The following is a 27,823-nucleotide window of genomic DNA, read 5'->3' as shown; positions in this document are numbered from 1 at the left end:
ACATGTAATATATTCAAGCGTCTATGGTGTTTCCATGGTTTCTACAAAATAAAACCAGAAACGAGGGAGTGTGGATATGACGCCATTAACAGACGACTCCCGAACACGTACCGTATCCTTGATTAAAATCGCGATTTTCTCAAGATTTACAAATAGTTGGAAACATATGGGATATTGTAAATACTCAACTGAACAAAATATATAACACTGGCCTAGTGGTTTTTGGATATTTTACTGCAAAAATCTTACATATTGTGTCTTTAATGCAATGTGCTAAAGAGCAACAATCCACTTCCTCTAGAACCATCAAAAAAATTTAACTGTTTTTAACCACCAGATGAAGCCCGATATCAAATTGTGCCCAGTAATCGAATGAATTTCTAATTAGGCAGAAAGTTAGTGTTAAAAGATAGTGTTACTTAGATATCTGATTTGTGAATATCTGCGACAAACATACGTCATATGCTTTTCCAAAAACTCTTCAGCTGGTGAGTTCACACTGGAGGTTTCCCGTCTTTTCCTCGCAGCTCACTCAGAGGTTATCGGCAAGTAAACGAGTGTTACTTTGCTTGAACTCTCTCACGTCATTCACATAAGGACAGGATAGAAGGTTATCGCCTGTTATTTCCTTGTTCTCCACCGGCTGTTGCTGTGCCTGTCTGATCCTTTGGCCTGTTGTGCTGACCAACTCACACATCCTGTGTGCCACTTCATTGAGCATACATCAACAACACAAACTTATGTAAGACTTTTCGTATCTGTCTTTCAAGAATTTTATTATTAATATTAATATGTTATAGACTAAAGCAGGGATTTTTACAACAGACCTTTCAGTATGGACCACAATAGCGCCTCTCTATGGTCAAATGCAGACTTTTTTTTAGCCTTATTTAGATTACAATAAATTAATTTTCCAAACACCATGAGAATGAGAATGAGAATAGAACTCTTATTAATGATATTGAAACACTTTGAGTCGATAGGGATCTGTTGTATCCTTTCAACCCCCCAAATATCATCTCATTCAGCAATATCTTATCTAATCTTATCTGTTATGTGAATGATCTGTAAATGAAATGAATTAATGTACAGTATATGAATGTGTATGTGTGTGTGTACATTTTTGGCTATACTTGTGAGGGTAAAATCTAGTGTTTTGCACATGTTTTCGATGGGTAGGTTTAGGGGTAGTGTTTGGGTTAGGCGATAAAAAATATCATTTACCTGACATAAGATAATTGAAAATCTATGTAATATGCTTATTAATATAGTGAAACAAATGTGTGTGGTTCTGGTATTCCCTACATTGTGGGTTGGTTTACTGAGGGATGTGTTTAGGGTTAGGGTTAGAATATACAGTTAGTACAGTAGACCTAAAGTCATTATGTCTAAGGAAAGTCCCTATAAAACATGGAAACCCAACATGTGTTTGTGTTATATCTATTATTATTCACCTGTAAATACATTGTGTATTTGTATTGGTGTGTACATTGCAGCAGCTGCAGCATATGAAACTGATCTTTGTGAGCTGTATAAGATTTCATGTTACGTGTGTCACGCAGCATGGGGAGTTGGTAAATAGTGCTGAGGCAGGACAGAACATTCTAAAGGGCTGGATGTGCCTTGGAACACAGTGTACAAACGTGTGAGTTTGTTTGTGTGTGGTTGTGTGTGAGAGAGCAATAGGCTTTCAAAGTTGTTTAGTGAGATATCTAAACCCAACTATCCCTTAACACTCCCTAAACAAAAACTATAGTTTTCAAAATAAAACATAACAGTCTACACGATGAATCGGGCACACAAACATACAAATCTCAACTGTGGGGAAAATAATGGGCGGACAGAAGGTTCAGTAAACAGAAACTCCAGATAAGGACAATGCTGACGAAGCTACATTGATTATAATTTCCTCGTTTCTCTTCTCGTTGTTTTCATCAGAGCATTACACCATCAACAGCAGGACAGAGGGTTAATTCAGTAACCATTAAGAAAAACATCATCCTTGAGACGTAAAGAGATAAAGATGTGTTTGTCTGTATTAATTAATCAAACATAAATATCTGAAATCACTTTCAGGAAACTACGTAGATGTTATGGGCAAAATGAACTGGTTGTCACAGTGTTACCTTCTGGGGTTTTATGTTAACAGCAGCAAGCTTTTTGGAGTTATGTTAAAGGGTTAGTTCACCCAAAAATGAAAATTCTGTCATTTACTCACCCTTATGTCATTCCAAACACGTAAGACTTTCGTTCATCTTCTGAACACAAATTCAAATCTTTTTAATGAAATCTGAAAGCATACTCCATTGACAATATACGCAACTACCACTTTCAAGCCCCAGAAAGGTAGTAAAGACATCATTAAAGTAATCCATGTGACTCCAGTACTTTAACCTCAATTTTATGAATGCACGTTATAGATTCATATTTTGTTAAGTGGTAGTTGCGTAGGCTGTCAATGGAAGGACATAAAGCTGTCAGATTTCATTAAAAAGATCTTTGTTTGTGTTCTGAAGAATAATGAATGTCTTATTGGTTTGGAACAACATGAGGGTGAGTAGGCCTAATTAAATGTTTAGTTTAGCCAAAAATGAAAATTTTGTTATTTAGTACTCACCTTCGTGTCGTTCCACATCCGTAAGACCTTTGTTCATCTCCGGAACACAAAATAAGATCTTTTTGATGAAGTCTGAGAGGTTTCTGTCCCTCCATAGAGACCCAACGCAACTACCAATCCAAGGTCCAGAAAGGTAGGAAAAATACATAATTAAAGCACTCCATGTGACTCCAGTGGCTTAAACTCAATTTTAAACTCAAAGTGACATGAGTGCTTTGCTTGTGCAAAAAAAAAACATACATTACCATTTTATTTACAAAATAATATTATCCAAAGCATGTTCGCGCAACAATTCCAGCTCTCGCGTGAACACAAAATGTATGCATCAAGATGCTCTCGTGAACACTCGCGCATATGAGTTGTGTTGATGCGCAAATCTGAACACAACACGCATGTTGTGATGCTCTTGTGAACACTCGCACATGTGTGTTGAGTTCACGCGCCAACCCCCCCCAGTTTCTCTTGAAGCCAATATGGAAGTGACTTAAACTGCAATTCATCGACTGGCCGCTAGGGACAGGCTCCAAAAGAGAGCAGAATCTCATTGAGCCTCATGTTAAAATGTCCAACTTTACAGCAGAAAAAACATGTTTACAGTCTGGTACAAATTGTGGTTTTGGTCTATACAGCTAATTTTGCCCTTCATGACAACTCTGAGCGGGGTGAATTTTTTTATAACTCATCCATTTCAATTATATTAAGACTTAAAGGTCTGCATAATTAAGGGCGTGGCCACTTGAGTGACAGGTGGATTGCCGCTGCTGTCTGTCACCTCAGCTAATTACAGTCGATGAACTTGGCATCTCTGCCGTGTTTGTGCTTTTTTCGGGATTATTTCATACAATTATCAAATAATATGGCTTGCTGTGCGTTTAATGGTCGAGACAGATGTACGTCTTTGTACATGTTCACACATGCAGAAGATAAACAGAACACACGTTGTTGGATCGTCTTGGCATTGGCTAAAAGTTTTGTTTGTCAGATTTACTACAATGACAATGACTGGAGAATATGCATCTCAAGACACCAAAAACTCCGACAGCACTGCTTGGATATTATAACTAAAACTGCCGCACTATTTTGAAAAATTATACTTTGGACGTGGGCTCATTTGTTTGTGAGAAGAAATGAGATGCAAACAATGGACAATATATCAATTTTTCATGGATTTAATGCTTTTGTGGACAAAAAGTGCTGCTTTTTCAATGGACGCTCATGGACATTTTAGTACGATGGATTGGATTCATCTCATGATCGCTATTTCATTACAAAGGTATGAAGTCCCATTTTGATTTTACGTGTTTTCATTTGCACACCCGACACAAATTACAATATTACTGTTGCATCTATATCGTAAAACAGACACTGTAGATTGACAGTAAACCCTAGAACTTTTAAATGATATAACTTGTTATCTTTAGTGTCTAAGATAGATAGATAGCTCCTTAGCCTGAGCTAACCTGGTCATATCACACTAGGCGGGTGTGGTTTCAGCAACCAGGCACCTCAGTTCCAACCACATCCTGCCTCTTTGCCCATTTTCAGTTATCCGGGAGTGCCAATATGGCGACGGCCCACTTTAGGCTTCAAAAATGCTCTACAGATACCTACGGATGACGTCACGGACACTACGTCCATATTTTTTTAAAGTCTATGGTCGAGAAGCTCTTGTGAATGCGTGTTGCAGATCAATATTTTTGCAAATAATAGTGGTAAATTATGTTTTTTTGTATGTTTATGTTTAATATTTTTTGCACAAACAAAGCACTCACTGTATAGTTTATTGTAGTCTAGAGATGTCTGGTCAAGTCCTCTTGTAATAGAAAACCTTAGCTTTATGTAACCTGGTTTCTTTAGTTTCTACGTTATCTTCTGAGGGCAGTGCATAAAGCAAGCAGCAAATATGGCCTATATGTCATGCGAATAGATCCAGATCTCACAATGATCTTTATCTTCAATAAAACGGTCGCATCTGTTCCACAATTATCTTTCAACAAGGTAGTCACAGGCTATGACCCCATTTCTCCTCCCTCACACTAATTTATGAACAGACTCTCCATTTAACAGGAGCTTTTCAGTAAAGGTCATTGTGTCATCTTTGCTGTAAATGCATAGAATACCACCTGAGCCTGCTAATACTTTCTCAGACATCTGAGGGTGAAAAGCAAATAAGACGTTCTGACGTGACCGTTTATCATTTAAAAACAGTGATGCGACAGAGACCTCTGGTGGAAAGTTTTGGCATTTTCTAGACGCATTATTGACAGTGAAAGGTGAGAAACATTGATATTATATGACAAATCCCCCAAGTTCCACAAGTAATAGCCCACCATAATAAGGATGCAATCTGGACAAGCATCGCAAAAAAACGTGAATGTGCAAGTTATGTGTTTTTAGTTTTACGCACTTAAAATCTGTGCAACGTGTTGCGAGTGAGAGAACTGAACACACTTCTGATTGGTTGGCTGTGATTTGTGACAGATTGTGTCGCGTTGCGTCGCTCGTGGAGGTGGTGTTTATGCGCGGATATGAACCAATGGAATCTGGCCATATATAGTCCTATAGCTCTGACAAGTATTAAACAAGCCTTTCTCAGTGGCAGTGGCAGCGGCAGCGAAAGTGAAACTACTGTGGAAAAGGGTTTGCGCAAACAAAGTGTTCAAGCCTTGCTCTGTGAATTGCACAGAAAGATTTGGTAAGAAACATACAGGCGCCATTGCAATGATCGTCAGCTTAAGTTGGCAGCAAAATATAAACATTTATCAAGTATGTATACATTTATTTATATCAAGTGTCTAGCAATATTGTTATATGAAATATATATGCTAGAATACAAGTTTCTTTTAGCAATCAATCAAATGTAATATTAAAATTGCCAGATGAATCAGTTAGGCTTTACATTATTAGTAATTCATGTGTATTGAATGAATTCTCACAACAGCGAATTTTACATTTGTGATGGAAACAACATCACTTCTTGCATCTTGTGCTCTGAAACATAAAGGTGAGATTTAGGAACTGATCCATGTCTGGATTTTCTTTATAGGACAAAATATTAAATGCAAAATAAATGACTGTTGAGTTTCAGCTAAATTGTTCCAGCTCATGAAAGGTACTTGAGACATTTAATCAGGGCATAAACTGTTTTTACATATTTCCTAAAGTTTTTTTAATAACACTGTTGACAGATTTTTTTTTTATTTTTAGGATGGATATGTTTGAAGATTACTGTATAATAACTCAGGAGGACCTGGAAGATCTTAAAGAATCCATATCTACTCAGGATCTCCCATCAGCGATAAACACAATCAAAGAATACCTCAAACAGCAAGATCTTGTAGAACTTAACATTGGTGTGACGGGAGAGTCAGGTTCTGGAAAGTCCACGTTTGTCAATGCATTCAGGGGTTTAGGGGATGAAGATGAAGGCTCTGCTAAAACTGGCCCAGTAGAAACCACTATGGAGTCTGAAGTTTACCTTCACCCTAAATACAAAAATGTGAAAGTGTGGGATCTTCCTGGAATTGGAACACCAAACTTCAAAGCCGATGAGTATCTTGAACTGGTTCAGTTTGAACGCTATGATTTTTTCATCATCATTGCTTCGGATCGGTTCAGAGAATGCCACACTCAGCTGGCCAAAGAGATCAAGAATATGGGGAAAAAGTTTTATTTTGTTCGTTCTAAGATTGACTCAACCATTACTGCTGAGAAGAGGAAGAAGAACTTTGACCTGAGAAAGACACTGGATACCATCCGAGAGGATTGTGAAAATGGTTAGTTATCCAATTAATGACATGACAATATTTTGACTAGAAAACAGATCACATTGTCTTTAATATTATGCTGCACACTAAGTAAAAATATTTTGTAAATTTATATAAAAATATGCTGTAAATAATACACTAAAAATAGCCTAATATGACATAATAATTTGACAAAATACATGATTATGTACACTGTAATACTGCTTTATGCTTTTTTAATTCTTCTAGGTCTGAAAAAGATCGGTATAGAGGATCCTGTCGTGTTCCTGATCTCTGGTTGGGAGCTCTGCAAGTATGATTTAAATCAGCTTCAGGAGAGGATGGAGAAAGAGCTTCCACAGCATAAGAGACGTGTGCTGATGTTGGCTTTGCCGAATATTACACATGAGATTAATGAGAAAAAGAAGAAAGTGTTTGAGGACAACATTGCAAAAGTAGCTTTCCTGTCTGCTTGTGTGGCTACAGTTCCTCTTCCCGGTCTTTCATTTGCTGTGGATTTAGCCATTGTTAAACAACAGACAGAAATGTACTACAGTGCGTTTGGTCTGGATGATGCATCCCTACAGATGCTCTGTGAGAGATCTGGTAAGAGCATAGAAGAGCTGAAGAGTCTGATGAAGTCTCCTCTGCGTTTTGGGATAAACCCAGCTTCAATATTAGCCTTACTGGGTGCTGCATCCCTGGCTGTGGCTGAAGACGTAGTTGAGTATGTTTTAAGCGTCATACCTATTATTGGCTCTGTGGTGGCAGGAGGAATGTCCTATATGACAGTCTCAATAATGCTGAAGAGAGCTCTGAATGACATAGCAGAAGATGCCAGAAATCTTCTAATGGCATCACTGGAGACTGAAGTGTAAATGTTAAATATGACAGGCAAAATGGTCTATTCAACAGAATGTATGCTATTAGGATGTTTACAAATAAAAAAAAGAAATCAAATGAAATGACATGGTGCAAACTTCTAATGATCTGTTTCATTTTTTTCCATCACAAAAAACAAACAGCCAGCTGTTTTAACAGGGGTTTGTAAACTTTTTATATCCAGCCTATATCTTTGTGTATCATGATTATCATGATACACAAATCTACATATATTCTCCACTGCAAACTGGTCCCTCTACACATTTTACTAATTTACCATCATTTTCATTTGGAAAGATACATTGAGTTGCGTCCCCTTTCCACAACCATGAAAGTATTAAACTGAATTTTCATTGGAAATCCTCAAATTAATTATTAAATGTACGCTGACTGGCCAAGAGAAACATTGATTTTGACAAGTCCCACAAGGAATATAAGAATGTAATATAAAGAAGCGTCGTGAAAATACAATTATTACGCTCACAAAGCTTTGCAATTTGTTAATGTGAGCAAAGAATATACACTAACAAGAAGCGACAGTCAACAGAAAGTTCCATTGCAACACCGGCGCCAAGCAGCAGCCATGCGGTTCCGCCATTTTGGGGTGAAAGCGAGTCGGCAGTCCACTGATTTCTATGGCAATATCAGCTGCTTTCTTAAAAAAAAAAAAAAGTGGGCTACATTAAAGCTGAAATCCAACCTGAATGATGACAACACAGAATAAAGTACTATCACTAGTGATCATCAATCATTTTAACAGTTTATTTTACAGACTTTGTGTAAGCCTTCCACTTTTTTCACAACCTTTGCTAAATATAACAGCTTGCAGTTTTGCAGTTTTGTCTAATGTCCGTTAAAGCAAAAGTGTCCAAAAGTGGGAATTACGCGATAACGGACACAGCAATGCATCATGTAGGCCTATTATAAGATCATTATGTTTGTGTAGCGTGATCCAAAACGCACATAGCCTATTTCAATTCAGAGTCAGACCTATTAATACTATTACTCCACTAGGTCTGAAATATATTGTTCGCTGCAAACATGATGATATTAATTTTTTTAAATTATTAATTTACTATTAATAAATGTGTAAAGTTGCATAAAATGGAAATACTCAATAAAGTAGGCTATAACTTCCTCAGATGGTTGAATGGTTGGATTCCACAACTGGTAAAATAAAACATAGGCTATATAAGACAATACAACATTGTAGGAGTCAATTTACTGGCGAAACTGTTCTTGTGCGCTTTTGATTTGGTTGTGAAATTCGCCGATTTTGGGTGCGTAAGATGTGAAGGATTCTATGGTCCAGTTAGTATTGTAGCACACAGAATCTTTGTAATTGTTTTTGAAATTGCTGTTTATTATTTTGCACCGCAGTTCTAGGGTTAAGGCAGGAAGTTAATGAGCCCGGAAGAGAGGCAGACAGAGAGTTAGTTAGTCTGATGCGGGTGTGTTGCAGTTGTTCTGCGTTCCGATTAAAACAGTTCAGAACGAAGCCTCCCTTGTCTGTCGTTCCTCAGATACTACAGTATTTTCACCCCATAATGGCGGCCGCGCAACCGGAGCGCCATCTAGTGGCTGTTGCCATAGACATTATGTCTATGGCTGTTGCCACTCAGGGTGTCGCCTCTTGGGTTCTAAGCTCTTTGATGTGAGTGCGAATTAAAGAGAAAGAGAAAAACAGAGACGAGTCCTGCACACGCCTTTCTGATTAGTTGCGTTTTGGTTAGTAAATGTTGATAATGCGCAGATGTCAGCAAATGAAATGAACTTGGAATAAATAGGACTAACTTACGTGTCTCTTGTCACTATATATATAGCTGTAAAAGTGAAAGGGTTTTTTGTATGGATCTCGCTCCGCTGTTGTTCAGTTTTCCTTGTTCCTGGAAAAGTTTATTTTTGGGCAAGTAGTTTTTCATTTCAGTATTCTTGCTGTGTGGACTGACTGCTGAGAAGAATTTGGTGAGAATGATGGGGACTACTTGTCTCTATTGCAATGTAGCCTATACAGTTGACAGCAATCTCATTTAATTAGGCCTGTACATAGGAGTGTGAGCCGACAGAATACAAATGATTATCGAATGTAAATGAAACCTATTTAAACGCTGTGAAATGCATTTGTGAGTTGTTGTTTTTTTCTTCTTCTTCTTCTTTTAGCAAGTAAATCTAACACTAAAAATACTTTAACGAATTAAATAGCCTAAGTTTCACATTAGAGTAATTTGATTTTTTAATTTTTAATTTTTAATTTTTATTGAATGTATTTAAACTAATATTCGTATAGCCTTCTATTCTTGCGTCTCGTCCTCGGGAGTCGAAAGCTCAAAAGTGAGACTGAAAATGTAAGGTCATTCTATCGTATCCATTTACTTTTTAATCGGATTAAATGTTTTTCCTTTTTAAATTTTTACCTTGAGTCTATAATAAAAGATTGATTGATTGATTGATTGATTGATTGATTGATTGATTGATTGATTGTAGGCTAATGTAACTCCAGAAGCGCTATTACATCCCAATATTTTGAAATAGGGTAAAAGTACCTACAATATGTTTTGATTTAATAATGATGTTAAGATTTAATATCATCTGTTTCAACAATCAGCTGTTTATTGCCACAGTAATAACTGCCAAAAATCGATATTGTCGTTTGTTAAAGTGGGCAGGGCAAATCATTTTACAAAACTTAAAATTTAAACCATAACATAATTTAGCTTATACATGAGTTGCCTACTTGTATTTGGGAGAAGATATGTATGAACCTAGAAATTATAATTAAAAAGATAAATAAACAACAAACCAAACAAAAAATACTCTGATGACTAAACAGTATGACCACCTGTCTAAAAAGCTGCTGGTCCTTCCCACGCTGCCAAACAAACAGCGCCAACCTGCCAAGGCGTGGACTCTACAAGACCCCTGAAGGTGTCCTGTAGCCTATCTGGTACCAAGACATTAGCAGCAGATCCTCCAATTCTTGTAGATTACGAGGTGGAGCCGTCAAGGATCAAACTTATTGGTCCAGCACATCCCACTGATGCTCAATTGGATTGAGATCCAATAGAGCAGGGCAACTTTACAGGGCAACACCTTAAACTCTGTCATATTCCTCAAACCATTCGTGAACATTGTGTGCAGTGTGGCAGAGTGCATTATCCTGCTAAAAAAGGGCACTTCCATCAGGGAACACCATTATATGTACCTGGACTGCAACAAAGTTTGTAATTATTTACTTTCCTCTGCCACTTGTTACAGATGGGATTTTAAAATAGCAAAAGTTAAAGTACACGGCATGGGAGGACATGCAAATGGCAAGAATCCTAAAAGTTTTACACGTGTGATTTTCTGAATATTAATATTAATATACTAATATTTTGTCTTGTCTTTTTAATGAGTGTTGTTCTTCTTGTGTCTTCTGTAGAAAATGTAAAAAACTGAACCAAATTAGTTTAATCTTATACAAACGTCCTAGAATATGTGATTCTCACTGGTCTATTGTGCCATGCACACAAAACATAGTCACAAATAATTTAGAACAATTTACAAGCATTGTATACTGATTATTAAGAGAAGTATCACACAGGATTTCTGTTTTGGGAATGATAGCAAAGGTCATACATAAATTCAGAATCAAATTAATGTATGGGGTGCAGGGAAAGTCTCCTATGTGGCCTTTTTGGGAACACCTTAGCTGCATCCCAATTCAGAGGCTGCATCCTTCAAAGGCCGATTGCATCACAGTAGCGCGACAAAGGCTGTCTCAATTCGAAGGCTCTTTCAAATGCATCCTCGATGCGTCCTTCATTTCCCATGAAATGATATACAATAGATGAATCCTTCACAGCCTTGCCTATCCAAGAATTCATTGCGCACCAGTGACGACTGGATCTTTTTGAGAGAAATTGCTGAATTTCACTTTTAAACTTAAGTATTGTGTTTCAACTTACTCAAATATCTAATGATATAAATTTGAAATAAAAAACATAAAAAAATGTTAAAGCGGTTCAAATGTTGACATATCTCACTAAGATGTGATTATATATAGTTTATACTCTTTATTATATACAGAAATAGACATGGTGAACATAGAGGGCCGGTTTCACAGACAGGGCTTAGACTAAGCCAGGATTAGGCCTTAGTTTAATTAGGGTATTTAAGTAGCTTTTATAAACATACCCTAGAAAAAAACATTACTGGTGTGCATCTTGAGACAAAACAATGGCACTGACATATTTTAAGAGATGTCAGTACAAGTTGCTTTCAGTTAAAACAGCTCAAACATGCATTTTAGTCTAGGACTAGCTTAAGCCTTGTCTGTGAAACGTACTCGGTTACTAACGTAACCTCGGTTCCCTGAGATACGGAACGAGTACTGCGTATAGGGAGACTTTTCCCCATACGCAGTACGAGTGAAGTATCGAAAGGGAACGTACTCGGTTACTAACATAACCTCGGTTCCCTGAGATACGGAACGAGTACTGCGTATGGGGAAAAGTCTCCCTATACGCAGTACGAGTGAAGTATCGAAAGGGAACCGGGGGAGACAGTTTGTGAACCCTGTTTTCAGTTGTTTTCAATTTTCAGTTTAATATAACATTCAAAAAAGTTCAGTACAAAAGTACTATACATTAAAAGAAATATGATGTTTTGAGTGCTACCATTATATTGTTCTTTTACCTGTTTTGACATGATTTGATAGCTGGTAACTGGTCATTTTCTCTCGTTCTTTTGCTTTGTCTTAAGAATGGATTCAGTAGGAGTGAATGTAATTGAAACTGCTGCTTTGGGTAGACCCTTCCAACTGGGTATGCTGTATGACTGCAGAAAAGATGCACTAATACCAGGTACCAAAACCTACACACACACACACATTGTGCTTTCATGTTTTATGGGGACTTTACATACACAACAGTGACGCGCGGGTCAATGTATAAACAACCCGCACCCGACCGACGTTTTCAACTAACCCGCCCGCAACTCGGACCGCAAAAAAAAAAAAAAAAGGAAAATATTGTACCTGACCCGCATTTTTTTAAAAGTAGTAAATGCTCATTGTAGCGTCATTGGGCCATAGACGTAAGAACTAGGGGTGCGGGGGGGTGTGGCCGCCCCCTCCCATACGCCCCCCATCAGCCTCCCTGGCCAATAATATCCATTAATCCAGCCTGTGGAGGAGAGAAATGTTTCAGGACCTGACGTGGTGCGCTCAGAGGTGCAGCGGCGAGAGCAGGCAGTTCTTGAGGCGGCCCATCATTTTCCATTTCAGCTGTCTAGATGCATATTATTGATGAATGCGATGTTTATGTTTCGACCCTGCTTGAAGAATTAATCAGCGGGTCAACTGAGAGAAGGCCCACTTTTGGAAAAGTGTGAAAGCCCTTAGGAGCGCAAACTGTTCTTTTTCTGAATGTTGTACGATAGCCACGAGGCTGAATCCAGCTTCTTATTCGCAGCTTCTTATTGACGCTATCCGGTCCACCTTAAAAGACGCGACGCTTCCGCGTTTGTAGCTTCTTATTCACGCTCAATTTAGGGACAGTGCGGTTTTTCTCTTTTTCGCGCTTTTTTGAGGTATTGTGTTGCTTTTTGTGTCTATTTTCAGAAACAATTTTGAAATGCAAATAACACATATCAGCGAAAATAGGCTGCAAAATTATAAAGGCACATAAAACATAATTAGTATTCTTTGTTTATTGAACGTGTCATCAGCTCAACTTGAAGGACCGTGTTTTTCTCTTATTCACGCATTTTATGCTATTGTCTATTTTCAGAAAAAAAAACTATTCTGAAATGTAAATAACACCGAGATATCTGTGAAAATTACTGTAAAATTACAAAGGTATATAAAAAACAATTACATCATTTGCACGTCATCATTTGAATGCATTAATGAATCAATTGAATAAAAAATAATTCAAGCAAATATTACAGATTTCAATATCACAAGGTAGAAACTATACCAGCTGCAGCTCGGATCCAGCCTGTTATGAAGACTTCAGATGAAGGACTCCAGAACATCAAACATGGATGATTATACAAAATGATCATGTTATCATTGCTTTGTATGCACTCTACTTTTGCTTAAAAGAAGTAAATACTACAATTTGTATATCTTACAACTGTACGTTCTGATATCATCTCATAAAAGAAGACTGATGTGTTTTTGTCACATAGAAACATGAATTTGCTGTAAAGCTTCTTTTGAAATATGTATAGTGAAAAGCGCTATACAAGTGAATGTGAATTAAATTACCTTTGAGGGTGTGTTAAAAGTTGCACTGGGGCCTTATTCCCAATGTACTTGACTGTCACCATGCACATTTTCAGATCTTTTTACTGTAGCATTTTAAAGTTATGGACCCATGAATTTGACAAATGTGACAATACAGTTACCAGAGAAATTGCATTATTGGCCCAATTGGAGGCGCTATATCTCAGCTGCCTTTGAGGGTGCGTTAAAAGTTGTACTAGAGCCTTATTCTCAATGTACTTGACTGTCACCATGCACATTTTCAGACATTTTTACTGTAGCATTTTAAAGTTATGGACCCATGAATTTGACAAATGTGTCAATACAGTTATAGGAGAAATTGCATTATTAGCCCATTTAGATTCACTATATCTCCGCTGCTTTTGGTGTTAAGTTGCTTTTGTCAAATTCATGGATCCATAACTTAAAAATGCTACAGTAAAAATGTTGAAAATGTAAAACATTTAACGCACCTTCAAAGGCAGCTGAGATATAGCGCCTCCTCTGAAAACAGGTTTTAAAGTGCGCGTTTTTAAAAACTTAAAAGAATGCGAATGTGCACAGTAGTAAACAACTGTAGTTTAGGCATAAGTCCGCCACGACACTTAGAATATAGTTACCTATATGGAATAATCCACTAATGTCTTGAGATACAGTGTGAACTAATATTCTCAGTTGCACGTGCAATCGCGCATGTCTGCGAAACTCATTTATATTAATGTGTGATCCGCCTTCGGAAACCGAAAATCTCAGAAACCGAGAATCTCTTAATACCGGTCAATTTAATGGCCCAATGAAAAACAATGAAAACCAGGACATTTTTTATCACTTTATAAAAAACAACCGGGACGGCAAGGACAGGACATGTCCTGGGAAAACAGGATGTTTGGTCACCCTAATTATGTCACATGCTGTGCATAGCCTACGCTGCCATTTTCTTTGCGTGTGAGAGTTCACTAACATGCAGTAAAGATGGCGAGTGTACAAAGTTCAATATTAAGATTTTTTGAGAAATCACGGAAAGATGAGTGAGAAGGAATACAAGTGCCATCTACATACAGTACAGTCCAAAAGTTTGGAACCACTAAGATTTTTAATGTTTTTAAAAGAAGTTTCGTCTGCTCACCAAGGCTACATTTATTTAATTAAAAATACAGTAAAAAACAGTAATATTGTGAAATATTATTACAATTTAAAATAACTGTTTTCTATTTGAATATATTTCACAAAGTAATTTATTCCTGTGATGGCAAAGCTGAAATTTCAGCATCATTACTCCAGTCTTCAGTGTCACATGATCCTTCAGAAATCATTCTAATATGCTGATCTGCTGCTCAAGAAACATTTAATGTGTACAATTGTACAAAATATTTGTGTACAATATTTTTTTCAGGATTATTTGATGAATAGAAACTCAAAAGAACAGTGTTTATCTGAAATCTAATCTTTTGTAACATTATAAATGTCTTTACTGCCACTTTTGATTGATTTAATGCATCCTTGCTGAATAAAAGTATTCATTTCTTTAATTTCTTTTCAAAAAAATAAAAATAAAAATTCTTACTGACCCCAAACTTTTGAACGGTAGTGTATAATGCTACAGAAGCTTTGTATTTCAGATAAATGCTGTTCTTTTGAACTTTCTATTCATCAAGGAATCCTGAAAAAAAAAAAGTACAACTGTTTTCAACATTGAAAATAATCATAAATGTTTATTGAGCAGCAGATCAGCATATTAGAATGATTTCTGAAGGATCATGTGACACTGAAGACTGGAGTAACGGTGCTGAAAATTCAGCTTTGCATCACAGGAATAAATTACTTTGTCAAATATATTTAAATAGTACACAGTTATTTTAAATTGTAATAATATTTCACAATATTACTGTTTTTTACTGTATTTTTAATTAAATAAATGTAGCTTTGGTGAGCAGACAAAGCTTCTTTTAAAAACATTAAAAATCTTAGTGGTTCCAAACTTTTGGACTGTACTGTATGAGCCTACTTCACCTTTCCAGGAGGAGACAGTGAGTGAAGCAACACCTGAGACTTCCCATTTCCAGGACACAGCAGAAACAACTTAAAATGCTCATTTATACTCCATTATTTATGGTCATACAGATAAGAGTAAGACATCATTGTGCTTTTGTATTCTAAAACAAACAAACAGGATGCTGCTTTCTGCCATTTCTGCCTTTCCGTGAACTTCTTCTTCTTCTTCCCTTTTTTTGGCAGATCGCACCAATTTCACGCATTACTGCCACCTACTGTGTACTTGATCCAGAGACTCTAACCACTACCCCAATTTTCCGTGAACTTGTTTTGGAGCACATCTTATGTGTCACGTTTTGATTGGTTCACTGTGTTCATTAGGTTCAGGTGTATCTTGTTATTCATTAGTCTCTGTGTATATTCAGTATAGCACTCATGTTCCCATTGCCTCTTGTCTACACACTTTGTTTGTGTAACCACTGGTGAGTTTAGTTCATGGTTAAGTCAAGTTCATGGTTATGATTATGTTTATGGTTATGTTATTTTTATTGCCAAGTTTAGTTCAAGTCATTGTTTTGTTTGCTTGTTGTGGTTTGTCAAATAAACTGTTTATTAATCTTGCCTTCAGTGGACTCCATGGTTAAGTTGACTTGGATAAGATGAGGCCATTCCCAAAAGCAGTATTATTAAGGAAACTGGGGCAAAATCTGACACATATTCAAAAAGGGGAAAAAAAGGAAACTGCAATAAAAACAAATCTTAGACAAAATTGAGACACTAAGGTTCACCAGCATGTGTCATATTATAGTTTGCTAAAATGCTTCTATATTTTGTTTTAGGCATATAATCAATGGAAAGATGTAAAGAAATGCACTTTTGGAAACCATGTCTCTTTAATATTTTGAGGTTTAAACATACATTGTGTATGTAATTGTTGAAAGTAAAAAAGCTTTTGTTTTTCTTATTGCAGGAATCACACTTTGGGATAAAGAGCAGCTGCAGCAGAGCATACGCACTCGTCCCCAAATCAATACAGGTTTCAAAGTCACAGCTTCAGACTCAATTGAAGACAAATCTAACATACTAAACATTGACAGCTGTCTGAAATTGAGTCTTTTAGGTGGACTACTTCATGTTAGCGGAGCTGCTAAGTTCCTTAATGACACCAAGAAGTCCTTCAAACAGCAAAGACTGACCTTGCATTATCATTCAACCTCTAAGTTTGAAGAACTGACCATGAACCACTTGGATTCCGGAAATATAACTCACCATGAGGTCTTTGAGAATGATACAGCAACGCATGTAGTGACTGCAGTGCTGTATGGGGCAGATGCCTGCTTTGTGTTTGATAGAGAAGTTTCCTCAGATGAGAATGAAAAGACAGTAGCAGGAGAAGTGCAAGTTGCCTTGGATAAACTAAAAGGCATTTCAGTAGGTGCAAATATCAATCTGAACATGAATGATAATCAGAAAACTGCAGTTAAAAAATTCAGTTGTACATTTTATGGTGACTTCCAGTTACTATCTAATCCAGCCTCTTTTGAAGATGCTTTGAAAATGTATGCTGAACTTCCAAAATTGTTGGGAGAGAACAAAGAACTGGTCGTTCCATTGAGAGTGTGGCTTTTTCCTTTGGACAAACTACACACTAGAGCGGCAAAACTTCAAAGAAACATCAGCATAGATCTAATGAAAAACTTTGAATCAGTCATTGAGAGTTTAAGCGCAATTGAGATGAAATGCAGTGACCTTCTAAAAGACACACCTGCTTTGACTTTTGCTGCATTTAATGATAAAATAGAAAACATGAAGCAAAACTGTTGCAACTACAAGTTGCGTCTCATGAAGAAACTTGGGATTCTTTTGCCAAAAATCCGCAGGGACATGGAAGAGGATACAGCTCTTACTGATCTTCTGCACGAGCATGAGGAGTCTCCATTCAAAGGAAGTGATCTGGAACAATGGCTGAAAGAGAAAGAAAATGAATCAGATGTGTTTAAAACTTTGCTCAGGCAACTAAATGATTTTGGAGCAAAGGTAGAAATCAACGTAGACAAAAGTTTGATGGATCTGAAAGTTGAAAATTTGGTCTGCTACACTTTTACATCCTTTGAGAGGTCAGATGTGCTCCTTTCTAAACAAAAGGATTACCTGAGTCCTTCATCAAGGAGAAGCATCAATGAGAGCCCCACTGAATCCAAGCAAAATAAATGTCTCACTCCTGAAATCAAAAATACAATGAGGAGCAACTTGAAGTTGTTTAAAAGCTTGATCAATTCAACAGACCGAAAACCTGCTAATTTTATAATTTCATCAAAAGAAATGGGGAATAATTTAGGTTCCTGCATTCTCCTGTATGAAAATGGATGTGATGAAGCTGTTTGCTTCACTCCTCCATCAAAACCAGACAGTCCCATTGTTGAACAGGTCAGAGATGGCAGTGTGGTTTTAAAGGTAGCTTCGCCATGTCCTGCTACAGTGGAGCTCAGGTTGCTCTACAAAATGAAAAGAGAGACAGAATGGAAATCTCAGCCTGTACTGCAGAACCAAGATACAGTTACTCTGACTGATCTCAGTCCAGACACCGAGTATGAGGTTAAATGTGCTGCAGTGGGGAGACTGAACTACAACATATACAGTGATGCCATCAGAGTTATCAGTGAGGTATGATGATTAATCATAAAATATCAGATGGAGGGAAATTATTAGAATAAATTATCACAATAAATGCCACTTTGTAATGGTAGATTAATTTGTAATACAATATCTAACTGGTAATATGCAACTTATGTTGTTAATTATAATGTTATGTTTATTTTAGAGAACTACAAGGAACAAAGGAGAGCAGGTAAGATATCTGATTTAACATTAATAAAACATTTGAATATTGTTTGAAAAAATATTTTTGTCAGTTTCATAGAACATGTATTTCCAAAACAAATCTGCACTTTTTGTGTCCCTCATCATGTTGAGCCCCTGTATGCTTATATTTGTAAAAGTTTACAATGTTTTTTAATAACACAGTTGACGTGATTCTTTTTTTAGCTGCCTGCATTTGAAGAATATTTTACAATATCACAGGAAGAACTTGAAGATCTCAAAGAATGCATATCTACTCAGGATCTCCCATCAGCGATAAACACAATCAAAGAATACCTCAAACAGCAAGATCTTGTAGAACTTAACATTGGTGTGACGGGAGAGTCAGGTTCTGGAAAGTCCACGTTTGTCAATGCATTCAGGGGTTTAGGGGATGAAGACGAAGGCTCTGCTAAAACTGGCACAGTAGAAACCACTATGGAGGCTGAAGCTTACCTTCACCCTAAATACAAAAATGTGAAAGTGTGGGATCTTCCTGGAATTGGAACACCAAACTTCAAAGCCGATGAGTATCTTGAACTGGTTCAGTTTGAACGCTATGATTTTTTCATCATCATTGCTTTGGATCGGTTCAGAGAATGCCACACTCAGCTGGCCAAAGAGATCAAGAGAATGGGGAAAAAGTTTTATTTTGTTCGTTCTAAGATTGACTTTTGTATTACTGCTGAAAAGAGGAAGAAGAACTTTGACCTGAAAAAGACACTGGATACCATCCGAGCAGACTGTGAAAATGGTTTGTTTATTTAGTTCACATTACAATGTTTTGAGCAACAAAGAAATTTAGATGTTATGATTATTGTATTGAACCAATGTTTTTCTCATGTAAAAATTATTTTAATTACAATGATAATAATTTAGTCTGTTATTTATAAATGTATTATAAAATATTTTTGATATATTTCATGATGCCCTTTCCTGTTTCTGTCTAGGGCTGAGAAGGATCGGTATAGAGGATCCTGTCGTGTTCCTGATCTCTGGTTGGGAGCTCGGCAAGTATGATTTAAATCAGCTGCAGGAGAGGATGGAGAAAGAGCTTCCACAGCATAAGAGACGTGTGCTGATGTTGGCTTTGCCGAATATTACACTAGAGATTGAGAAAAAGAAGAAAGCTCTAGAGGAAAAGATTCCAAAAGTTGCTTTCCTGTCTGCTTGTGTAGCTGCTATTCCTTTTCCTGGCCTTTCGATCACTGCAGATATAGCCACCATAGTAGATGAGCTGAGAAAGTACTACAGTGTGTTTGGTCTGGATGATCCATCCCTGCAGAAGCTCTGTGAAAGATCTGGGAAAACTGTAGAGGAACTGAAGAGTCTGATGAAGTCTCCTCTGCATCAAGGGATAAACACAAGTTCAATATTAACCTTGCTCGGTGCTGAGTCTTTTCTTATATCAGAAGATGCTGTTGAGTTACTTATGAGCTTTATTCCCATTATTGGCAGTGTGGTGGCAGGAGGACTGTCTTATCTGACTGTCTCAAGAATGCTGAAGAGAGCGCTGCATGACATCGCTGATGACGCTAGGAACGTGCTGATGGCTTCACTGGAGACTGAAGTGTAGAAAATGACAAGAATATTCAACAGTGTTTAGAACTAAAGGGGGTATATAGACAAAAAAAATTGATATTTAATACAAAATATCTAATAGACATTTATGATATAGATTTCACGTTTACATGTATTAATTTATCTGTTGCTTTTATCCAAATCAGCTTACATTTGATGTACTGTAAAATACAGAAATGTGATTAAATGTATAAAAACTGATAGAATAATTGTCACCTTAAATAAAGTTGTTTTATTTTAAACTAAATGTTTATTTGTAAATATTTATCAAGGACTAAGGAGTTTTTCTGATTGTTCTTGCGTGTTATATGCCACATGACCTTGTGTGTATTTGAAAGAACTTGCTTCACAATTCATTCACAGTTTCCTTTCAAGAAACAAAAAAGGTCAATTCAGCTATGAATAAACATACCAACCTATTCTAAGCCTTAGTGAATGCAGATATCCACCCCTGATACAATTGGTGTTGCTGCAGCAGGAATAAGGCAGAATTGGATTTCTACGAAACGGTGTCTTTATTAAAGGGGAACTCAGTAAGATTTGCGAAGCTCCCCCTACAGGTTCCTCCAGTGAATCACACTGTCATAAATACTCCAAGCGCAGCTCTGGACTATAACGACTACAACGCTCACCAGCGTAGTAGTTTTGCAAATACAGTACAAGAAAGAGGAGGTGGGTAATTTGCAAATACAGTACACTCGATGGAGGTGGGTAATTTCCGAAATTGTCTTATAAAGTCATAATATATACATTGTTTTTGAATTGCCGTAAAGCATTTTGTCACTCTTGCGTGAACGTGAACATGAGGCGAGATTGTGTCGGGTCGGTGCAGCTCAACTTGCAAGTGCTGTATTCTGGCGTAGACGTGTCAGAGGGTGTTAGTGCTCGCCTCAAACACACCACTACAAGTCAATTAACCATCGTAAGGACTTGGAAAACTGTTTATGAAGGTAAAAAAAGTTACTTAGTTCTGCTTTAACCAAAGGAAAGGGTTGTGGAATGGAGTGGGTTCGTAGGTTGGAGCAGCCTCATGGAGAATTGGAGCAGGTTCTGAAACTGAGAATCAGTACATTCAGTGGGTTCTAAATCAGAACAGCAATCACGTTTAACCAACAATAGCAAACAACAAGAACGGACAAGGAGTGCAGGGAGTGAGTCCAATAAAAAAGGAGTGGTAACGATGACGAACAGGTGCAGGGAATCCGGGGAGAGCGAGAGAGACAATGAGGAAGACATTCAGGTGTGGAACAGGGAGGATCATGGGAAGCGGAGTTCGGGACAGGCGTGACTATAACAATAGTTAGTGTCTAAAATAGAAGATCCATCCCCCAGCAAAAAAAAAAAAAAGAAAAAAGTTTTAACTAATTTTAGCATTTCATCTACTTTCCTATTCACTTTCCTTGTCCTCGAAGCGGTGGTTTATTTCTGATTTAAAATATTTTGGACAATGTCAAATAGTAACTTTAATGACGTTAATTTATTTTAAATTAAATGTTTAATCATTTGTAAATATGGAGGTTTGGTGATTATTCTTATTCCATTTCATGGGTATTTGCTTGTCAAGTGGGTTTCAACCAGACATTTCCATAGACCCCAAAACATATTGACATATATGTTACTAACAACATTTGAAATACTGACTATCATTTATGAACAACTTTAGGGATGTACAAAAGATTATGAATCTTTATTAAACCTATGTATACTTAATTGGGTGGTTATTTATAATCAATATAAGATTATTTATACGTTCAGTGCCATCTCATTTATTAAATGCAACTGACACAGACACTTGAATTTTCAAATTATCACATTTAGCTATGTTCTGTGTGGCTTTTTGTGCCATGTTTTGTAGCAAATACAATGTGATTTTCAGTGATCGAGATCTGGCAGCAACAGCTCATTTTTCCTCTTGGGCGAGCGGTCTGCTCACAGCTTATCCTGCCTATGAAATCCCCCATGGGCCAGCAAACCAATGAGAATGCGGGACAATGACGTCGTTCCATAACAAAAGAGCAAAGGAGCAAAAGCTGCTGTAGATCAGCATACCCAGAAGTCTCCATAAATGGCAGATTTAAGGAAAATTACAGTCGTTTCGCAAATAAATTATCTGACTATCTCAAGAATGCTGAAGAGAGCTCTGAATGACATCGCTGATGATGCTAGGAACGTGCTGATGGCTTCATTGTTGACTGAAAAGTAATTGTAGAAAATGACAAGAATATTCAAGAGCATTTAGAAATAATTATATAGAAAGAAATAATATTATAGGCAAAAAAAATATAATATAGGCAAAAAAAATCTAATAGACAATTATGATATAGATTTCATGTGTACATGTATTTAATTAGCTGTTACTTTTAAAGCAGCTTACATTTGAGGTAAATACAGACATGATTAAAAGTATACAATTTGATAGAATAATAATTGTTACCTTTGAAGATATAACTTGTTTGCAAATGCATATTTGCTCAAAATTCTGTTTGCAAATGCATATTTGCTCAAAATTCGCATTTCTTTACATCATTTTGTGTCTTTTTTTTTTACAAAAGTTTATCCTCGATAAACTTTATCCTCAAGTTGGGTTTCCCTTACATTGCTCAGTAATTTCTCTTTACTATGGTGAAAACTTTTTGCTTTTTAAGATTAACTTCAAACCTGGGTGTGTACAATCGCTCTCGGGTCCTTTAAGGCAATGCCTGCATTTGACAAAAGTCCTGACACTCCTTATTCTTATTGTACTGCTTTTCATAAATAAGCTGCAGAACAGGTTTGAATACTCTGTCATACTCTAATCAGCCAAATACTCACTTTAAATAAAGTTATTTTATTTTAAACTAAATGTTTATTTATTTTATAATTATTTATCAAGAACTAAGGAGTTTTTCTGATTAATGCCACATGATCTCATGTTTTTGCAAGTACTTTCATTATAATAGTTTCCCTTCAAGAAACAAAAAAGGTCAACACAGCTCTGAATAAGCATACCATTCTATTTTAAGCCTCAGTGAATGCAGATATCAAAAGCATGTGACAGTCAAAACAAACGGGACGAAACGGTTACTGTGACATTAGCTCCCCCCTCCGGCGAGGCGCGTCCTCGCACCGTAAAGGGACAACTGAGGAAGGGCCGGAGGGGGTTCTGGAGGTGGACAGAGGGATGAAGGGAGGACGACAATCCCCTGGTGGCGTTGGTGGTGGAAGACCGATGGCACAGACCTAGAGCTCCCCAGAGCCAACAGTCCACGGCAGAGTCGACGATAGGTGGAGTCCAGATGGTGTTGGGCAGACTGACGGCATCTGGGGGACAACCGAAGGAGACTCGGCAGGTGGATTCCAGGGTGCAGATGGAGAGCTGGCGAAGTCCCTCGACGTCGCTGGCCTGGGAGACCGCGGCGACATCTTGGCGACGACTGGCGGAGGTGGAGCTGGAGATCCCGAAGGCTGCGGTGACGCCAGAGGACAGAGGCGACCCCGAGGGTAAGGAGGAACCCTCTGTAGCCAAAGGGGTGGAGGGACGGAGTGTAACGGACAGCCTGTAAGTCCGTGGCAGAAGAGGAAGGACGACTGACCAAGGGGGAGCCGGCCGGACGAGGGATACCAGAGGAGCCGTCAGTCAGAGGGTCTCTGGTGGAACTGTAGGTGGGAGGAGCCTGGACAGAGCCGGCAGGTCGACGGGCCGAGATGGAGCGACGAGGTCGGCAGCGGGAGGCGAAGCCACAGGATCCCCTTGCCTGGGAGCTGCTGGTGGATGTGAGACCTGCGGCTCGACATCACAGGGGTTCCCCGGAGACGGCGCAGGGCTGTTGACATCCGGCAGTGATGGTACTGGAGGACTGGCTGAGCGTTGTTGTCAGCATGGGCAAAGGAGCGGTAAGAAAAACATAGTCCATAGTATAGTCCTTGTAGAATGTCGATGATGAAGATGACGGGTGGGATAGGGTGGGAGTCGAATCCTCGCTGAAGTCAATCAGCCAGTCCTCCCTCTCCGTAGTTGTCTCTCCCTTGTCTGCAGATGTCGTGTGCTCACACCACTAGGCGTCAGGTGGAGTTCCAGTTCCGGGGCGCCGGTCACCTCTCTCCTCATGATTTCTGGATCTGGCTGACCTGTCGTTGCCAGTGGAAACTCTCCATCTGTGGGGGGCTCGCACAAGTACTCCGCGGTCCGTGGAGGAGATACGGGCTCTGGGTCTGGCTGTGCTCTGGATCGGGGACGGACACTCTCCAGACACCTGATGATGGCTTCCATCCAGTTGAATCCGGAGGTGTCTGAGAGATCCATGGGATGATGGTAGTTAAACCCAAAAGATATTACAAACTTTTATAATTCCGTTCTCTTTCCTATTCCCTTTCCTTGTCCTCGAAGTGGTGCTTATATTCTGATTTCAACCAAACACCTCCACAGAACCTGAAACACACAATATTGACATTACTGAAGTATCTCAAATGAATATCATTACATATGAACAACTTTAGAGGTGTACAAAGGTTTATGAATCTTTATTGAATCTATAGAATACTACATTGGGTGGATTTGTTGTAAGATTTTCAATGCCATCACATTTATTTAATGCATCTGATAGTTAATTGATTTGAAATGATCACATTTTGCTATATTCTGTGTGGCTTTTTGTGCCATTTATACAACTCTTATATTGTAAGAGTAGCCTTCCTCTCTGTTTGTGTGGCAATATTTTATGTCCCTGGTCTTTCATTTGCAGTGTATTGTAGACACTGAGCCATTGTAAAATAACAGACAGAAATCTACATGAATTATCACACCACATAAACCAGAACCAAAATCTTCTCAGAACATTTAGACTGTAGTTAAATGGGTCCACCAGCGCACCTGGGTGTTAATGCACATATATCAACAAATGAACTCCATGCAAATATTTTTGACTCTTGTTACTATGGTGATCTGATTTGGCAGTGAAAGTGAAAGCATTTCACGCACTGCTTTTGTTTTTTTCTCCAGTGGAAAAGGTCTGTGCTTCATTTCAGATCACATGCTGTCAGTGTCTTCTTGCTGTGTGGATTGTTCAGAATAATTTGGTAAGATATAGTTTTTTTTTTCAAAAACTTTTGACAGGAATATATTTCTTGTTGTAAAATGAAATGTTCAGAATTTTTGGGCTATCCTCATACACAACATTTAGCGTGAGGCAGCAAAATTAAAATAAATGTACAAATTTATTTATATAAAGTCTCCTTTAATGCAGTAATGTAAAATGGGACTTTAAGTTTCAGGGCTTTAACCTTCTGGGGTCTGAGATGTATTCTGGGTCCTGGAGGTATTTTGTAAAAAAAAAAAAAAAAAAAAAAGCTGAAAATGATGTTTTTTTGTGTGGTTTGTGAAAAAAAAAAAAAAAAATTTAAAAACTAAAACAACTGCACTTTTGCTGTTTTACTTTTGCTAAATATTACTGTATAAATGCGCTGCGATGTAACCCGTAATTTTAAAAAGAAATGTATTCATACATTATTACAAAAAGGTATACAGTGTATGTTCTCACTAAATTACTCCCAAACGTAAGATTGCTGCCTATCATAATAGCAGAATAAGTACCCATTAGTTCTTAAATACTTACAGTATAAATAATTTGTTAATTTTCCTGGTTGTTACCCCTTTATTCCCCAAACTTTACATACTGTTTCCTTTTACCTACAAGTACGTATTTTATTGGTACACTATAATTACCGAAACATATGCTGCAAATTCATTTTACTTACGCAGTGCTTTGCAGGATGTAATCTAAAGCATTGACAATATTTTTTTAACTGAGGCTAAGAGCAGTGTAAAAAAAAGCCCTTTAGAAGACCATCAGAAACAATCAATTGGTTTTACTTGGTGCCTACATTTTTTCTTCTTCTTTTTTTTTCTTCAGGATATGAGAAATGTATATTGTATAAACTTTTTTTAGATTCTGGTGCACTCTTTTTTTGCAAACAAACTCATGCTTCCTTTATGAGTCGAAGATAAAGATCAAAACAGGATGTTGAATTTACATGAGTATATTTGCATGAGTATATTTAAGTATATTTTCATTTAGATTGCAAAGAGTATGCAATTGCAGTCACACGGATGCATGGATATTGTTTTCATTTGTCCTATCCTTTGCATGTGATTGGATATTAAGACTTTTCATCAAACTTATATTCGCACAAGTAGGCTATGATTGAATGGATGAAATCATGGCTTACGAGTGAACAGAAAAAAGGCAAATGAAAATGATATGGAAGGAAATGTCTCGTTACATGCGTGACCCCTGTTCCCTGAAGGAGGGAACAGAGATGTTATGTCAGAAGTGAACTGATGAATTGGGATCTCGCCTGAGACCCCAATCACCTGTGTAAACTAAACAAGCCAGTGAACATTGGTGTGCAATATTTGCATTGCGCAAACCTGAACCCCCGTGCTGCAGGTATAAATACGGAGGCGCGTGCAATTACACATTCAGGTTTTCGCTGAGGAGCTGAGTCAGTGACCAGGCCACTCAGCGGTTGTACAGCGGTAGTGTATTGTGGCAACAGGACATAATATGTCCATCCCCTACTTCAGGGAACGAGGGTTACATATGTAACTGAGATGTTCCCTTTTAGTCTGTCATGTTTAACGTTATGTCAGAAATGAACTGACAAATTGGGATCGCCACTATTACTGCCTCTTCCAGCGCTCCACATAAGCCACCTAATCACCCTGACACCTAAAGACCTGAAATGGGTCTGCTCAGGATCCGCTGATTGACAGTAGAATTTACGGCGCCACTCAGAGGTGGAGCTGATCCTCTGGGCGCCACCAAAACGAATTGTCATGCGGGTTTGGCAACTTGAATGCGGATCCGCCTAGGAATCTCCTGCTGTGTGGGGTACTTACGAGTGTTATACCTGGAGTCATATGTCTTTGCCACGTCTGGCTGCCACAGGGTGCTGGAGGAACTCCAACTGGGTTTGCTTGGGAACTCACCTGAGGAGCGAGATAGGTGCACATATCTAGTTTTTAAGAGGGGAATGGAATAGCAAACAAGACACCAAGAAGGTTCCCGGTGTTTACTGGCTACTTGAGGTGAGTACATGGGAGGATACCAGCCCTACACAAAGATTATAAATTCTGGCAAACATGTTGGGTGTCGGCCAGCCCACAGCTCTGAAGATGTCTGCCAAGGAGGTAACATGTGCCAGCACCCAGGAGGAAGTGGCACTCCTAGTAGGGTGAGATCTCACCCCAAGGGGGCACGGCTCGCCTTGGGTCTAATCTGCTTGGAGACAGGGTTTCCTTTCTGCTGGCCTCCATAACAGACAAAGAGCTGGTCTGTGGTCCTCAAGCTCTGGGACAAAGAAATGATGATTGGCTCTGCTACCTCAGTCAAAAGGATGGACCTGTCCTTTGACAGTGTGCATGTTAAGCCTTCTTCATCTGTCTGATGTCTTATTTGATGCAACTCTATCTTTTGCCTATTATATTTCTTCTGTTGTTAAAAACATCTTCGTAATATAGCACATCTTTTATTTTCTCTCACTCTAGCTGATGCTGAAATATTAATTCATGCATTAATCACATCACGTCTGGAATATTGCAATGCTCTATTTTTTGGTCTGCCTAAAAAACTTATTGCAAGATTACAGTATGTTCAAAAGTCAGCAGCAAGAGTTCTCACCTCCACCAGGTGTTCTGCTCACATTACTCCTCTACTGCATCAGAGACTTGTTGAGATCAGAACAGAAAACTGATCCATATGGAAGAATGTAGTCAAGGTAAGAAACGTGCAGGCTGTCAGCTTTCAATCAATGTTTTGCATAAATTGCTATAATTTTTAACAGTTCATGTTAAGTTTTGGTGTTTGTTTTGGTAGCCTAGGCTAAATAGTTTACCAATTTACATAATGTTCTTGAAAA

General features: G+C 38.0%; 2 protein-coding genes across 8 annotated transcripts; both read left to right on the top strand.

Moving 5' to 3' along the window:
* The first annotated feature begins 461 nt into the window (after positions 1-461).
* On the top strand, positions 462-7,328 carry LOC125275488 (interferon-inducible GTPase 5-like). Of its 6 annotated transcripts, none has more exons than XM_048202472.1 (4): positions 5,197-5,312; positions 5,664-5,729; positions 5,825-6,393; positions 6,613-7,328. In XM_048202472.1, the coding sequence occupies exons 3-4, from the start codon at positions 5,826-5,828 to the stop codon at positions 7,239-7,241; spliced, it is 1,197 nt and encodes a 398-aa protein (XP_048058429.1). In that variant the 5' UTR covers positions 5,197-5,312; positions 5,664-5,729; position 5,825; the 3' UTR covers positions 7,242-7,328. The 6 variants fall into 6 exon arrangements, with proteins under 6 accessions (XP_048058426.1, XP_048058425.1, XP_048058429.1 ...); XM_048202471.1 differs by having other exon boundaries at positions 5,203-5,383; XM_048202469.1 differs by lacking the exons at positions 5,197-5,312; positions 5,664-5,729 and adding an exon at positions 462-742.
* Positions 7,329-11,756: 4,428 nt separating this feature from the next.
* Positions 11,757-20,133, top strand: si:dkey-79i2.4 (verrucotoxin subunit beta). Of its 2 annotated transcripts, none has more exons than XM_048202465.1 (5): positions 11,757-12,089; positions 16,458-18,151; positions 18,309-18,335; positions 18,533-19,100; positions 19,297-20,133. In XM_048202465.1, exons 1-5 carry the CDS (start codon positions 11,990-11,992, stop codon positions 19,920-19,922), a joined length of 3,015 nt encoding a protein of 1,004 aa, XP_048058422.1. In that variant the 5' UTR covers positions 11,757-11,989; the 3' UTR covers positions 19,923-20,133. The 2 variants fall into 2 exon arrangements, with proteins under 2 accessions (XP_048058422.1, XP_048058423.1); XM_048202466.1 differs by lacking the exon at positions 11,757-12,089 and adding an exon at positions 15,501-15,622 and having other exon boundaries at positions 15,731-18,151.
* The last annotated feature ends 7,690 nt before the right edge of the window (positions 20,134-27,823 follow it).

Source organism: Megalobrama amblycephala, linkage group LG9, assembly GCF_018812025.1.
Source record: "Megalobrama amblycephala isolate DHTTF-2021 linkage group LG9, ASM1881202v1, whole genome shotgun sequence".
Classification (NCBI taxonomy): Eukaryota; Metazoa; Chordata; class Actinopteri; order Cypriniformes; family Xenocyprididae; genus Megalobrama; species Megalobrama amblycephala.
Note: the sequence above shows the minus strand (reverse complement) of the source record. Positions and strands in the feature narration are given on the sequence as shown.

Bases quoted from the DNA above. Each gene is read 5' to 3' on its own strand.
- LOC125275488 (XM_048202468.1), top strand. From the start codon at position 5,146: ATGAACCAATGGAATCTGGCCATATATAGTCCTATAGCTCTGACAAGT. The intron at 5,313-5,824 runs GTAAGAAACATA...TTTTATTTTTAG, and splicing joins GAATTGCACAGAAAGATTTG to GATGGATATGTTTGAAGATT. The intron at 6,394-6,612 runs GTTAGTTATCCA...TAATTCTTCTAG, and splicing joins CCGAGAGGATTGTGAAAATG to GTCTGAAAAAGATCGGTATA.
- si:dkey-79i2.4 (XM_048202465.1), top strand. From the start codon at position 11,990: ATGGATTCAGTAGGAGTGAATGTAATTGAAACTGCTGCTTTGGGTAGA. The intron at 12,090-16,457 runs GTACCAAAACCT...TTCTTATTGCAG, and splicing joins AAAAGATGCACTAATACCAG to GAATCACACTTTGGGATAAA. The intron at 18,336-18,532 runs GTAAGATATCTG...TTCTTTTTTTAG, and splicing joins CAAGGAACAAAGGAGAGCAG to CTGCCTGCATTTGAAGAATA.